This window comes from Seriola lalandi, unplaced genomic scaffold (genome assembly GCF_002814215.2).
Source record: "Seriola lalandi dorsalis isolate HSWRI2012SDOR001 ecotype SW California unplaced genomic scaffold, Sedor1 jcf7180002054370, whole genome shotgun sequence".
Classification (NCBI taxonomy): Eukaryota; Metazoa; Chordata; class Actinopteri; order Carangiformes; family Carangidae; genus Seriola; species Seriola lalandi.
Window position 1 is genome coordinate 810,045 of NW_019524923.1, and position 12,449 is coordinate 822,493.

General features: G+C 42.2%; 1 protein-coding gene across 4 annotated transcripts in view; it reads right to left on the bottom strand.

The window, feature by feature from the left end:
- Window positions 1–168: 168 nt before the first annotated feature.
- Window positions 169–12,449, bottom strand: part of arhgap24 (Rho GTPase activating protein 24) — a 67,098-nt gene continuing 54,817 nt past the window's right edge. For all 4 annotated transcript variants that reach the window (XM_023408667.2, XM_023408669.2, XM_023408668.2 and 1 more), the window contains 6 exons: window positions 8,023–8,230; window positions 5,738–5,870; window positions 4,385–4,458; window positions 4,175–4,296; window positions 2,864–4,064; window positions 169–2,341 (listed from right to left, as the gene is read on the bottom strand). In XM_023408667.2, coding sequence (XP_023264435.1) covers window positions 2,077–2,341; window positions 2,864–4,064; window positions 4,175–4,296; window positions 4,385–4,458; window positions 5,738–5,870; window positions 8,023–8,230 — 2,003 coding nt within the window. In that variant the 3' untranslated portion in view covers window positions 169–2,076. The remainder of the gene's footprint in view (window positions 2,342–2,863; window positions 4,065–4,174; window positions 4,297–4,384; window positions 4,459–5,737; window positions 5,871–8,022; window positions 8,231–12,449) is intronic.

Here is a 12,449-nt window from a genome sequence, read left to right on the forward strand (position 1 = left end):
GAGGGAAATTTGCAATGTGGTCATATTATGTATTTCTGGCCTCAATAGACTCAATGAATTTGATTAAATAGTCATCAGCCAAATTCTGTGTCTTCTCCATGTGTTTAATACAAAAGTGTTGCAGCATTGGAAAAAACCGACTCCAAAAAGTAGAGAGGGAGACTCACATGAAAATGCATCTTTATTCATATTAAGTCATTTTTCAAAGTTCCTTTGTGTATCAAGTATCTTGTCATCAAAATATTCCGCCATCACACTCTTCCTCTCCCTCTTGCCATGTCCATAATCTGCTCTTTTGTGTGGAATTCACAGAATGAGGTGACACTGTCAGCTTGGCTTAAGCCTATTATTTCCCGGTGAAGGGTGCAAAATGAGAAGCACAGACTCCCCTCCCTCCTTCAGTTGTTCAGGCACTTTTTTCCCCCTCTCCATGTTCGCATTCCAGATGTCCTGCAATGACCAGCAGCAGGTTTAAATGGGACCTGGTTTCCAGAGGAAAAGTAGCCAGTAGCAGGCCTGTGCACACATGCACACATAAACTCCTTTGGAGACAAGTCTGGTCCTGGTCTGTATTCAGATGTGTCCTGTTTTGTACCCATTAGCAAATCCACATTGTGTGTAGACATTTGGTTTGAAGCTAAATAAATACACTCATAAAGACTTTATCGATATGCAGTCACTTTATAGACATTCACTTGTTGCACACCGACCCTCATGGACTCATGCACCATCATGCGCAAACTACTTGTGACTGAATTTAGCAACCAGTTTTTTCAATGTTGACACACTTGATGCAGTAATCCCCCCCTTTTCTTTTCACAGTTATGACCCAAAAGCACAACTCTGGTGTAGCTGCAGCTTATTCTGTGCTAAACCACAGGAGAGTATTTTTAAAACTGGCATCTCATATGCTCAGACACAGACTCTAAGCTGTTTTTCCCTAGAGCATTCACAGAACAATGCCAGCTGCACATCTGTTAATGGGGGGAATACATTTTGTCACCTGAAATTATGAACAGGCATTTTTAAAAATTTTATCTGGGATTTACGCCAATGACCCATCGTGCAAGTCGTCATCGTGCAAATTTATTTTTTACAAGCTACAAAACATTCTTCAATCAGTATCCATTCATAATACGTGCCATATCCATCCGAATACGCTTCAAACCACAGTACAGACTAACAAGTAGTGTTTACAATTATCTATAAAATATTTACAGTACAGGCTCTTTTTTTTTTGGTCATGGGGTAAATGTAACAGCACAGACGCACAGGCACATATACAGTATATTGTCCGATTTAAATGATACACACATTGACCGACAGGACATTCAGTACCACCTTGATGAGACACGAAACAAACATGTAAGTGCAAGGAAAAAAGTCTTAATATAAAATATCACACATTGATAACTTTGCTTAAATATCAGATAAACATTTAATTACTACTTTCATTTCTCTTTACATACATATGATGCTGTGTTCTTCTGCACTGTCTCCCTCTATGTACATGAGCAGATACAGAATTACATGGAACAACAACATATTTTTTTGGTTAGATTTTAAAAGTGAATTAAGATAGGGAGGAGTTTTGGCACGGTCTTCAGCTGTTTTCAGGTCCAAGGTTGGTATTTTATTGTTTTGTTTTTTTTTTTGCTGAACAACCTTTTTAAATGTTTTACCTTCCCGATCTGACTCTAATATAAAATAAAAGTAGTACTGTATATCATCATAGACTATGGTGTCCTGTCCCTTTACTCCACTTCCAAGTCGGATGAGAGCGTACCACAACAGTTTCTAAGTAGGTTGGAGAGAGTCTGAAAACTGTTTAAATAATGCTGTATTTACAGATAATGTCAGTCTGACATCACTCCAGGTGATGTCTACATTTATACAGGTGGCTTGCATTAGCCGTACACCACCTATTTCTTAAATTACAACATGCCGTTAACCTTTCCAACTTTCTTTTTACAACCAGCAGCCAAATCCTGTTTGGAGCCCGCGTAATGTTCACATCATATAATTAACAATTTCCAGTCTTCCCTAACATTTCAGCCCCAACTCCCTGGCTTCTCCTCACTGTATCCAGATGGTGTTGTTACGATCTGGTCGGCGGGGGTCGGCGGCTGTGGCGTTGCCAGTCGCCGTGAGGTCACTGAATGTGGAGAAAAACTGTTCCATCTCTTTCTGCAGCATCTGATTTCTGCGCTCGGCGTCGTCCTTGGCGCGCTCCGCATTGCGCAGCTTGATCTCCGCCATGGTGTACTTCTTCCTCTCCTGGTCCAGCTCCTCGTGGAGGCTCACCATTTCTGTCTCCAGCTCCAGGTTGCGCTGCTCCAAGCTGCAAAGGAGGTTAACACAGGATTAGGAAAAGGGGCATGGCATTGTGGTCTCGTGACATCACAAAGTTACAGAAGTCCCGACGGCTCGTTTTAAGGCTCAGTTACTGAATAAAGGCTGTGTGCTTTTCTCTGTGGACTGAGCACTTTAATACTTTCACGGTATTAATATAGAACCTAGAGCTGCTTTATAATCAAAAAGACATGGAAATCTCACTTTATATAATATGTACAATATGGGACCTTTAATATGAAGCTGGAGCTAAATGTCAGTACCTTAGCTAACTTCATCTGCCTCCCTGTTTTTTATTTTCTGGCAATATTCTTCCTAAATGATTCCTAAGCAACTGTTAAACACAGGCTGTAATCAAAATAATCGCTCACTATTACAAACAAGATTATTGTTTCAAATTTAGCCATGTGGATGAATTGTATGAATTGTATGAGGGTATGTATTCACTTATGTTTTTCTTAACAGATATAAAGATCACATGTAGATCGAATTTTTCACGCTCTTCATTTACCTCTTTATCCTGGCCTCATACTCAGTCTTCTGCTTGTGCATCTCCTGTTTGAGACTGGCCACTAAGCTGTGCAGAGCGCTGTGGCTTCCGGGTCCATTACCAACCATGAAGCCGTCACTATTATCACTACTGTTGGTGCTCCGACTGCTCCTCCCTGCTCCGTCTCCTCCACCTTCCCTGTTGCTGCTCCTGCCCTCCCCCTCTCCTCCTCCTCCTCCTCCTCCTCCAATAGACTGAGGAGGTTCATTATCCTGTGCTGGTCCATCCAAGTCTTCATAGTGTCCTCCATAGAAGTCCTGCTCGGGGCAGGTCGTGGTGGAGGAACGACAGGAAGTGGAGTTGTCAGGAAGAGAGATTTCACAGGAGGAGGTGGACCAGGTGGCGCTGTCCACGCTCTGTTTGTCCTCACAGCTGCTGTTCAGACACGTGTTGGTGATCTGGTTCTGCAGCTGCAGGTTCTGGTGGTTTAACTGGACATTATCATATGTGGACAGACGATTCTGATTGGTTGTTTGTTCCCCATTAGAGCAGTCGCGTGTTTTATTGTTCATCCGTAATGTCACGCAGCCGTTTGGTACCCAAACGCCATTACGGCCGTTTGGACTCCCTGTGACCGCATCAGTCCCTGAAATGCCCATGCGCACAACTCCAGTCCCATTCCCTCCAGTGTTGCTTCCACCTGCCACTCCACTGGTGCCCATTTTTGTGCCTGAGCCTTTGAGCGTCCCACTGCGCCGCACTGGTAAACTCCCACCTCCAGTCAGAGTCTGGCTCTTGTCTTGATTGGGATCTGAGGAGGACGAGGAGCTGAAGGAGCCGTTTGTAACAATCCCACTGCCTTTACTGAACGCCGGGTTCTTTTTAACAGTCAGCGGAGGACTACGGGTGATGTCAAAGCGTCCTACCACCCCATTGCGAGGGCTTGACGGCCGCGGGGAGCTACTGTTGTCTACGTGTTGGCGGTGCAAAGGAGACTCGGGTGCTTCCCAGACACACTGCCGGACCACCTGTGTGTTGTTGTTCTCGGCGTTCTGAGATACTGTGGTGATGGCGGAGGTAGTTGTGGTGGCTTGTCGCCGCGGTAGTTCAATGTTGTTGTTGTTGACCAGCTCGAGGGCAGTGGGGCTGTCCTCATTGTGAGGGAATAGCACATCGTGGCGGCCAATCAAAAAGGCCATGAGCTGCTGGACCAGAACAGTACCTGACAACATGAGACCGCACATCATTATCTTTATCATTTGAGATGAGTTCAGCATCAAAACGAAACGTCAGAAAACAAGACGTGTCTACAGAACTGGCTTGAATACTGACCTTCCATAATCGCTACTGGATCCTCAACCTTCGGCCTCAAGATATTTGGACCAAAGACTGTGGCCAAGTTCTGAACGCTCATTTTATTCACTCCTGAATACGACTGGACTTCATCTAAAAATCTAGAAACACGAACATACCTTCAATGTTTCACTGTTCAATAATGGTCACACTTTGAAATGTGATGCACTTTAAACAATAAATCAGTACCTGCAGATGTACTTAAGAAGGTTGTAGTTGACTGGAGGTAGACTTTCCACAAGCCGTCTCAGCTCCTTCATACCCTGCAGATGACGGACACTTCTTTTTAGGCAACATCAGATCAATAATTCATATCAATTCATATCATAAGATATGAAGTGTAATTTACACCTTATCAAATATAACAATTACACCCAAAGACCAGATAAAGAATAAAAGAAATAAGCTAAAAAGCTTTGTACACAGTGTGTACGGAGCTAGAGCAGCTGGAGATGAACATTAAGCCAAAGAAATAAACCACAAGTGTCTGTGGTAGCGACTTAACCAATGAAAAATATGATAAAGGACCTTTTATTAACACTGCAACATGGTTTTCTCAGAGTTTCATCAGACTCATTAAAAGGTTTTATGAAAGCAATGATTTTCTTTTTTGAGAATTAATGAGAAGATCTGACATCTAAAAACAATGAGTACCAAATTATTCCTATCACCCTCTGAGGTGTGCATAAAAGGAACCTCAGGTGTCTTTATGAGGAGTTTAACAACTATTATAAGAATCAATGTGTCATTTTTTTTTTCTAATTCTGTAATTTCACAAATGAAAAACCTCTATAGGTGTTATGCAAAAACATGAATGCAAAACACTAATCAGAGATGAAAAATGAAATTGAACAACAAATTAAACAATATGGTGATTTATAGAATTTCCATATTTATGTATCATCATTCACAAGTGAATCTCACAGGATTACTCTGAACCAAAAACCCAGTGGCAATCCACAGACACACTTTGTGAGACTTCAATTCAGTCCTAACAGCTGCAGAAACAAACAATGTTTAAACCAAATATTAGAATTAGAAATATTCTGCTCACTGTGTCCCTTCTCCATTTCAAAGTCCCAGGAGGTTTAAAAGACGGGGCAGCTCTAATCTACACTTGAGGCGTTAAAACATGTTTCTGAACTTGCATAAAAGAACACACCCACGCTCGTGCACATGCTCAAAGGCACAAACTTGGACTCTCAAGTGAAAATGGGGGGAAAATGCTTTGTGAGGAAGCAGGGGAATGGTCCTCTGCTGTCAGCTGTGCTTTATGGTGTGAGATAAATCCTATTTAGATGTTAGAAGTAGAGACAGGCACAACAAAGTCATTGTTGAGACAGCAGAGCTGACCGTGGATAACCGGGCAGTGAGGCTTTAATGCCACAAAACAGGACTGTGATAGATTCATGCGACAGGTTTTCAGCGCTGCCTTCTGTTCATGAATCAGACTTTAAACTTCACCTGGAGGAATAAAGTGAGTGAAACTCAATTTGTTGGTCAATATAGATATAAAGAAACTCATCAAGTGCTCCTCCTCACCATTTCATCATCCTTGCTGAGGAGCTTGGCGGACGCCAGGAACTCATCATACTTGTGAAAGGGGACGACGGGCTCCGGCAGCTCTCTGAGATACAGCTTCAGTAGAGAAGCTACTGTATGCACATCAGTGTTACTGTGAAGAAAGACAAGACAGAGACAGAAAGAGGGTGAAGGGTTGAGGTTATAATTTATTATGGCTGCATGGCATGGACACACACAACACAAATCACCATGACGCCTCCTGCAAGGAGAGTGCAACAGGAAACAGATGGAATCAGAAGAAATGATAATGTAAATACCACACAGCAAGCAAACAGGACATAAGAACAGAGAGGCAGCGAGGTAAAAAAAAAAAAAAAATAGAGTGACAGAGGGAACAACAAGAAGACTGGGGTGGCTTGGATGATCTGCCAAGAGGCAAGAGGATTCCCACTGTAGGCTGAGAGACGCTAATGAGGCAGGAGGGCACAAAGCTGGTGAGGGAATCACTAAGAGTAGAGACACTTAGGGAGAAAAATCTGAAAGTGCAGTTGTTCTCATTACATGACGTGAGTTGTGTTAAAGTACTTCTGAGTGTGATCCTGTGTCCAGTGTTTCTAGCCAGTGGCGAGATGTTGATGTAGCTACAGACGGGTTGCCGACAGTTCTATCTAGGTTTTATTTATGGTCATCGGGGGGAGGTATGGTGGGGGAGGTATGGTGGGAGTGGTGGGTGGGAGGGTAACAGGGAGGAAGAGGCAGCATGTTCCATCACTAATGCATTTCTCTGTCAGTGTGAGAAATGGATGAAGACTGTCACATTAAAAAACAGCTCTCAGTCTCTCGGTGCCACCACCTACACACAACATTTCTTCTTTTTATTTGGATCGTGGAGGATTTACTGAACGTCTTGTCTCCTCTTCACAATTTAGTCTTTTTTTTGGTTTTACACAAGTACTGTATCTAGAAATCAAATCCACGCAGATTTTGCATGTCAGGTTCAATTCTAGTGAACATAAATAACACTGTAATGGCTTGTAGCTTGTTAGCCTTGTTGCACCACTCACTTTTATTGACCCCCCCCCCTGTTGGAGAATGAATGTTTCATGGTTTTAAGACAGTTTATGAGACAGGAGTTGATGGTGCAAATACGTCTCACAATTAAACTGAACTTAGTGTCCCACTAGCAACCGAGGTTATTGTCCCATTAGCTTGCTGTCGGTTAGCAAGCTAACGGACAATCAATAATAGCTTCTTTTCCCCTCTTCAATAACTCTTCTTTGAAGGAAAGGATGTTCAATCCAGACACAAGTCTTCTCTCTACTGCTGGTGCAGACTAAACAGAAAGAGGCTAATCAAAGGCTTAAAATGCTTTATTGATTGATTTAAGATTTGATCGACTTATTGTAGACGATCTCTTCTACTCAAATTAAATTGAGTAGTTTGGTATTCGTTAAGAAATATCCACCCAAGATGTTCCTACTCTTCTGAACACGTGACAAATACAGGCCTTTTTCTCCGTAAACACACTGAGTTGTCACAGCAGGAGAAGCACAGGTGGAAATGATCAACATGAACGACTGATCAGTTTCATGTGTTTCACTGAGTCAGCGAATGCAGCATCCCATAACTAACAAAACTAAATCTAATGCCGTCATCGTTATTAACCTTATTAACCACATGTAACATTTTCCTGCTTTGACATATAAAGTATCTGCTGTGAGAAAGACATTAGATCACTGCTTTTACAATGCTGCGCTGCACGGAAGAGGTAAAATGTGGACGGAGCTTTCACAAAAAAATGTATTTTCTCCCACGTTTACCAGCTGTTACCCTTCAGTGTGATAAAGACAAAGCATCCATAACTATCTGTCAGTTAATCACAGCACAGGTCCTGGAGAACGTTGGCAGGAACACAAGTAAAATGAGTATAGACTGATTAAACATCATGTTCGATAATGATGAGCAGAAGATGTATGCAAATCTGACATTAAAATTAAATTGAAAACACGCTTTCCTTTTGTGATTTTTACGCTTTTACCTTTAAATTTGGAGCCAGATTTAAATTTTGTCACAGTGGATCCTTCCCAATGTCTTTGTTGTGTGACACAGGTTGCAAACTAGATACATCTAAACCCTATGCCACACTCACTCACTTTTAATTCTTTGTACTTCTGTAAACTTTCGATCCAGTCCACCGGGAGCACCCGTGTGGTCCAAGAGGTGCAGAATTTGACGCGTCAACAATCTCAACATATCAGCTTCACAGTAAAATGCACTGAGGAAATCCAACCACGTTTCCTTACCAATCAAAAGAGGGTTTTTCTCCACAGTCGAAGGCATCCTGCAGCTCTTTGACCAGGTTGGCCTGTCCGGGCAGCCTGAATAGACCTTCCTCCTGAAGGCCCCACTGCCGAATGAAATCCACACACTGCTCTACCAGCATAGGGGCGAGCTTGTTCCCAAACCGGCGTTCATACCGCACCGTCTCCTCCAGCTTCTGACCAAAGATCCCTGAAACACAAGACAAAAACACTTAATACTGGTACAAGATTGATAAATAGCAATGGCTACAACAAATCAGCATCGGACGATTCTGTTTTCACTCCATATTTGAACATTTATTCATAACGACCAAGCTTTTATTTTGACACAAACTGTAGAACAGTCACTCTCAATGGGAGAATAAGCTCTTAAGAGAGTGACTTCAACACAGCAAAGATGTATATAATGTGGCTCTTTACAGCTAATTAGTTGTATTTTTTCTTTTGAAATATTCATACTGTTTAATGTCCTACACTCTCTAACTTTCTCTCCCAATGTGAAAGGGGCTTTTTTTTTTTAAGAATTACAAAAGAGAAAAAAAAAAAGCATTAGCATACCATCTACAGCTCGAGGCACATCAAAGGGAGCAGTTAAATCGATTGAAAAAGATTTATGATAAGGTCGGCCAGACAGTCCAAGCAAAAAATATGTACACCCACAAAGCCTTAGTCTGATGATCAAATCTCTAACTTCCTGCTGAGCAACTCTCGCCTTTTGTCTGAGGCAGTCGCTGTAAAAAAAAAAAAAAAAAAAGGGGAGGGGGCTGATTTCCATTTGTAGCTGTCTCATGTGGACGCAACACAAGAGGGGATTAAGGCAGCCTTCCTGAGAGATTTGGATCTGCATACTTTTCCGGTCTCTAGATACAGACAGAGGCTACCCACACACATGCACACACGTGGTACAACAAGGTACCGCACGGTGACTGAATTCGACCGAGCTTACCGGGATCCTCGTGCTCTTGACAACATTTGACACAGCATGCGACGGCTTAAAAACAACTGCTGCTAAATATGAACATTACACAATAATTGATCAATTCAGAATGTGGCTTCCCTGGTAAAGAAATGCAAATGCTTCATTAAAAGAGTCAGACTTAAACTAACACACGTTTGTATCAGCTGTTGTCACACTCACCCCTCTTGACACTGACACACCTTGTAAGCTTCCGGAAGAAATGCCTATTAATAAATTTGTGATAAGATAACATAGCAGAGGTGCAGAATTTAAAGCGCCTGCATTCTGGCATTTTCCGAGAACCAGCTTCAGTTTTTTTTTCTTTTTTTGCAGTTATGACAGAAAGCAGATAATCAGTGCAGAAATCAAAAAGATGCATGGGTTGGATAGCAGGTCAAACTGTCCTCATTTCCATCTCTGAGTAAATCATCTCTCATTTGAAAACAAGCTGCTCAGAAGTGAACAGCGGAGTCTTGCGTTCTCTTCTTTCTCCTCCGGGTCAGTCACTTTGGGGACGTTTCCAATTCGATCTTTACAGCAACCCAAATAAGACAAAACAGTAAACAGTCACAAATTCCCAAGAAACGTTTGAAGCTGTGTATCCATTTTCCGAATCTTAGATGGATCAGAGTGAAATGCAGATAAGTCGAGCGGCGCCGCAGAGTGAAGACGGATGAATATCCTCACACACATGTTGAAAAGAGCATCAGAGAACAAACGAGAAAAAAGTGACTGAATGAAAACGAGGTCATCCCTCCAGACGTTCTGGTCATGAGTCTAGGAATGTTTTCCCGGGTCACATGTGTAAGTGTTGTGTGTGAACCGGCTTATACACTGGCTGTGCATGTGTTTATATGCGTGTTTGCGGCTCCCACTTGGACTGGGTCGTACCACAAACCGCAGAGGCTTTGGCACATGCTGTGAGAGTGAGACCTCCACACTGCAGGCACTCAACAGGTTCCTTCAGCGCTCTCACACACACACACATAGAGAGAGAGCTCCAGACACAACACAGACTATTCCTATCTAAATTTCCTCGTCTTTGCTTCTTCTTCTGTGGTACAGTTGGATGAACGTTCCTTAAATAATTCCTTGCTTTGCTTAATGTTAATATAACATATTCATAGCGAACTACAGGGGAGCAAAACAACCTTAGCTGTTTTAGTGTGTCTCAAACTATACACTGACACAGAAAAAAAAAACCTATGCTGTGTATCTCAAGCAAGAATAATAAGTTCTCCACCAGAGCACACTAGAAGAAGACGAGATCACTGCTATTTTGGAGACGAGAACAGACAGAACAAATATTAATATTAAACCATGCAACCTGGAAAGCCATTGGATCATGAGATATCTTGCAAAATATGACAAATTCTTCACAGTAATGCAGACAGATGTTATTCATGGTAAATAACTCTGACGTTAAATTTACCAGAACACAACCAAAGTGAAGCCCAGGGGCTTAAGGGTGTATAAATATTTGCAGGGATATCATTCTGATCATGACATATTTATAGACAACTACTGAATATGAAATCCACTGGGCTCATTTTCATCTTCCTAAAAGCTTGCTATCACTTTGAAATCATGAAACACGATATAATTACAAATGGGAATTACTCAGTTCAGTTCAACCAGTGTGATATCGCAGCTCTAAGGAACAGAGTGTTTCAATTTGGGGCTCAGAGGCAGAATATATATCGCAGGTAAACACCATCTAACCTCAAGTATCACTCACTCAACACGAGTTTGACAAACCTTGATATTATGCCAAAGAACTTTTCTACTCCACTTTAAGGCTCATATTAGCTCTGATTCAATTCAGCTCATGTCTGGTTTTCACAAGTCCAATCCATAACTAAATAACATTTAACCATCACATACTTTTAGCTTTGCTTTTTTCACTTTTTTAAACTAAATTAAATGGTTTGGGAGCGAGACTGAAACGGATACAACACATGCCAGAAAGAGAAGACTGTGTACAGAAGGTTTTCTCCAAACTGACAAAAAAATGTGTCTCTGGTTGGTTGAGCTGATGTGTGGAAATTATTATCATGACCTCTGCCATTACTGAATTTCACTGCACCCCAATTATTAGACAAAAAATGAATGAAACGGTCTGGAAATTCTCAATCTAAGCTGTAAAATGTGTGACCTTCATAATAAAACAAACTCAAATGGGGCACTGCAGTGTTTTAATTTCGAGTTTAAATTTGCCTTTTTAATTTCTTACACAGTATCAATCCAACAGCAACAACAGTCACAGCGCTTCAATTTAAAATGTCAGCTCTTTCCCAAGTTACAGATAAACAAGCTGGTAATTACCATGAAATAAATCTCCAAAGATCCAGATGGAGAGGCCACAGCTGCACATTTCTCAAAGGTCTGGCTTCAAGCTCTCCCCTGTCCAACTGTTTGTACAAGCAGGCCTGTAATTAATTCAGCATCATGGCATTCAGCGCCACATTACAGCAAACATGACAGCAAACTGTTAGGGGCTCCAAGCTCTTGTGTGGGTCACACACAGGGGCTTGGCTTTGGGAGCTCCCTCCCTGTCTGTCACTCTCTGAACAGAATCCCACTTCAGGGCCAATCAGGGCTCAGATGGTCTCTGCTGCTACTGCAAAATGTGAAAGGCTGGAATATGAGAGTGTGTGTGTGTGTGTGTGTGTGTGTGTGTGTGTGTGTGCTCTTCATATATGTGTGTGTGAGACAGAGAAAGCCAGGCTCCGCTCCAACGTGGAGCCACCTTTCTTGTGGCATCTTTGACAAATGGCTCGTCCTTTTCAAGAGCAGTCAACTGCAATAGACATCAAACTCCCTGCACTGAAAACAGAGGGGCCAGCTCTGCCTCATCTATTCACTGTGTCACCCAGAGCTGCCTCAACTGCCCGTCAGCTCACAAATGCCGCACTTGTGCCCTGCTCGTACACAATGTAGGCCAATGTCTGCCAGCACGGTCAATAACAAGCCACAGCGGCGCAGCGGGGGATTCAGCGATCAACACACTGATGCCACCGAAGTCAGGAACAACGTCATGAGAACAATTACAACATCATGCACCTCAGCTATGAATCACTGTTTATTTGATGGTGACTACATCGCCGTTGTTTGATGGTTTATTTGAAACACGTAATTGATTTTACCACATTAATTTCCTTTGTTTATTAGCATGCGGAGGCCGGATGGGAAGCAAAAACAAACATGGAGGACGATGACATGCAACACGAGAGAGGAGTTTCAAGGATACTGGTTTGAAAAGACGAAGGAAATGTTCAAACGACTAAACCTGTCTGTGCATTATGAAGTCAGGTATTGTGGTGATGCAGCCGATGTGTGGCAGGACACTGCCATGTGGAATGAAACGTGGAGGAAGAAAAAAAAGAGGCAACCTGTTGCTTTACCTGCCAACAAACTCGTAGTAATAAAAACATTTCATAAAAAACTCTTT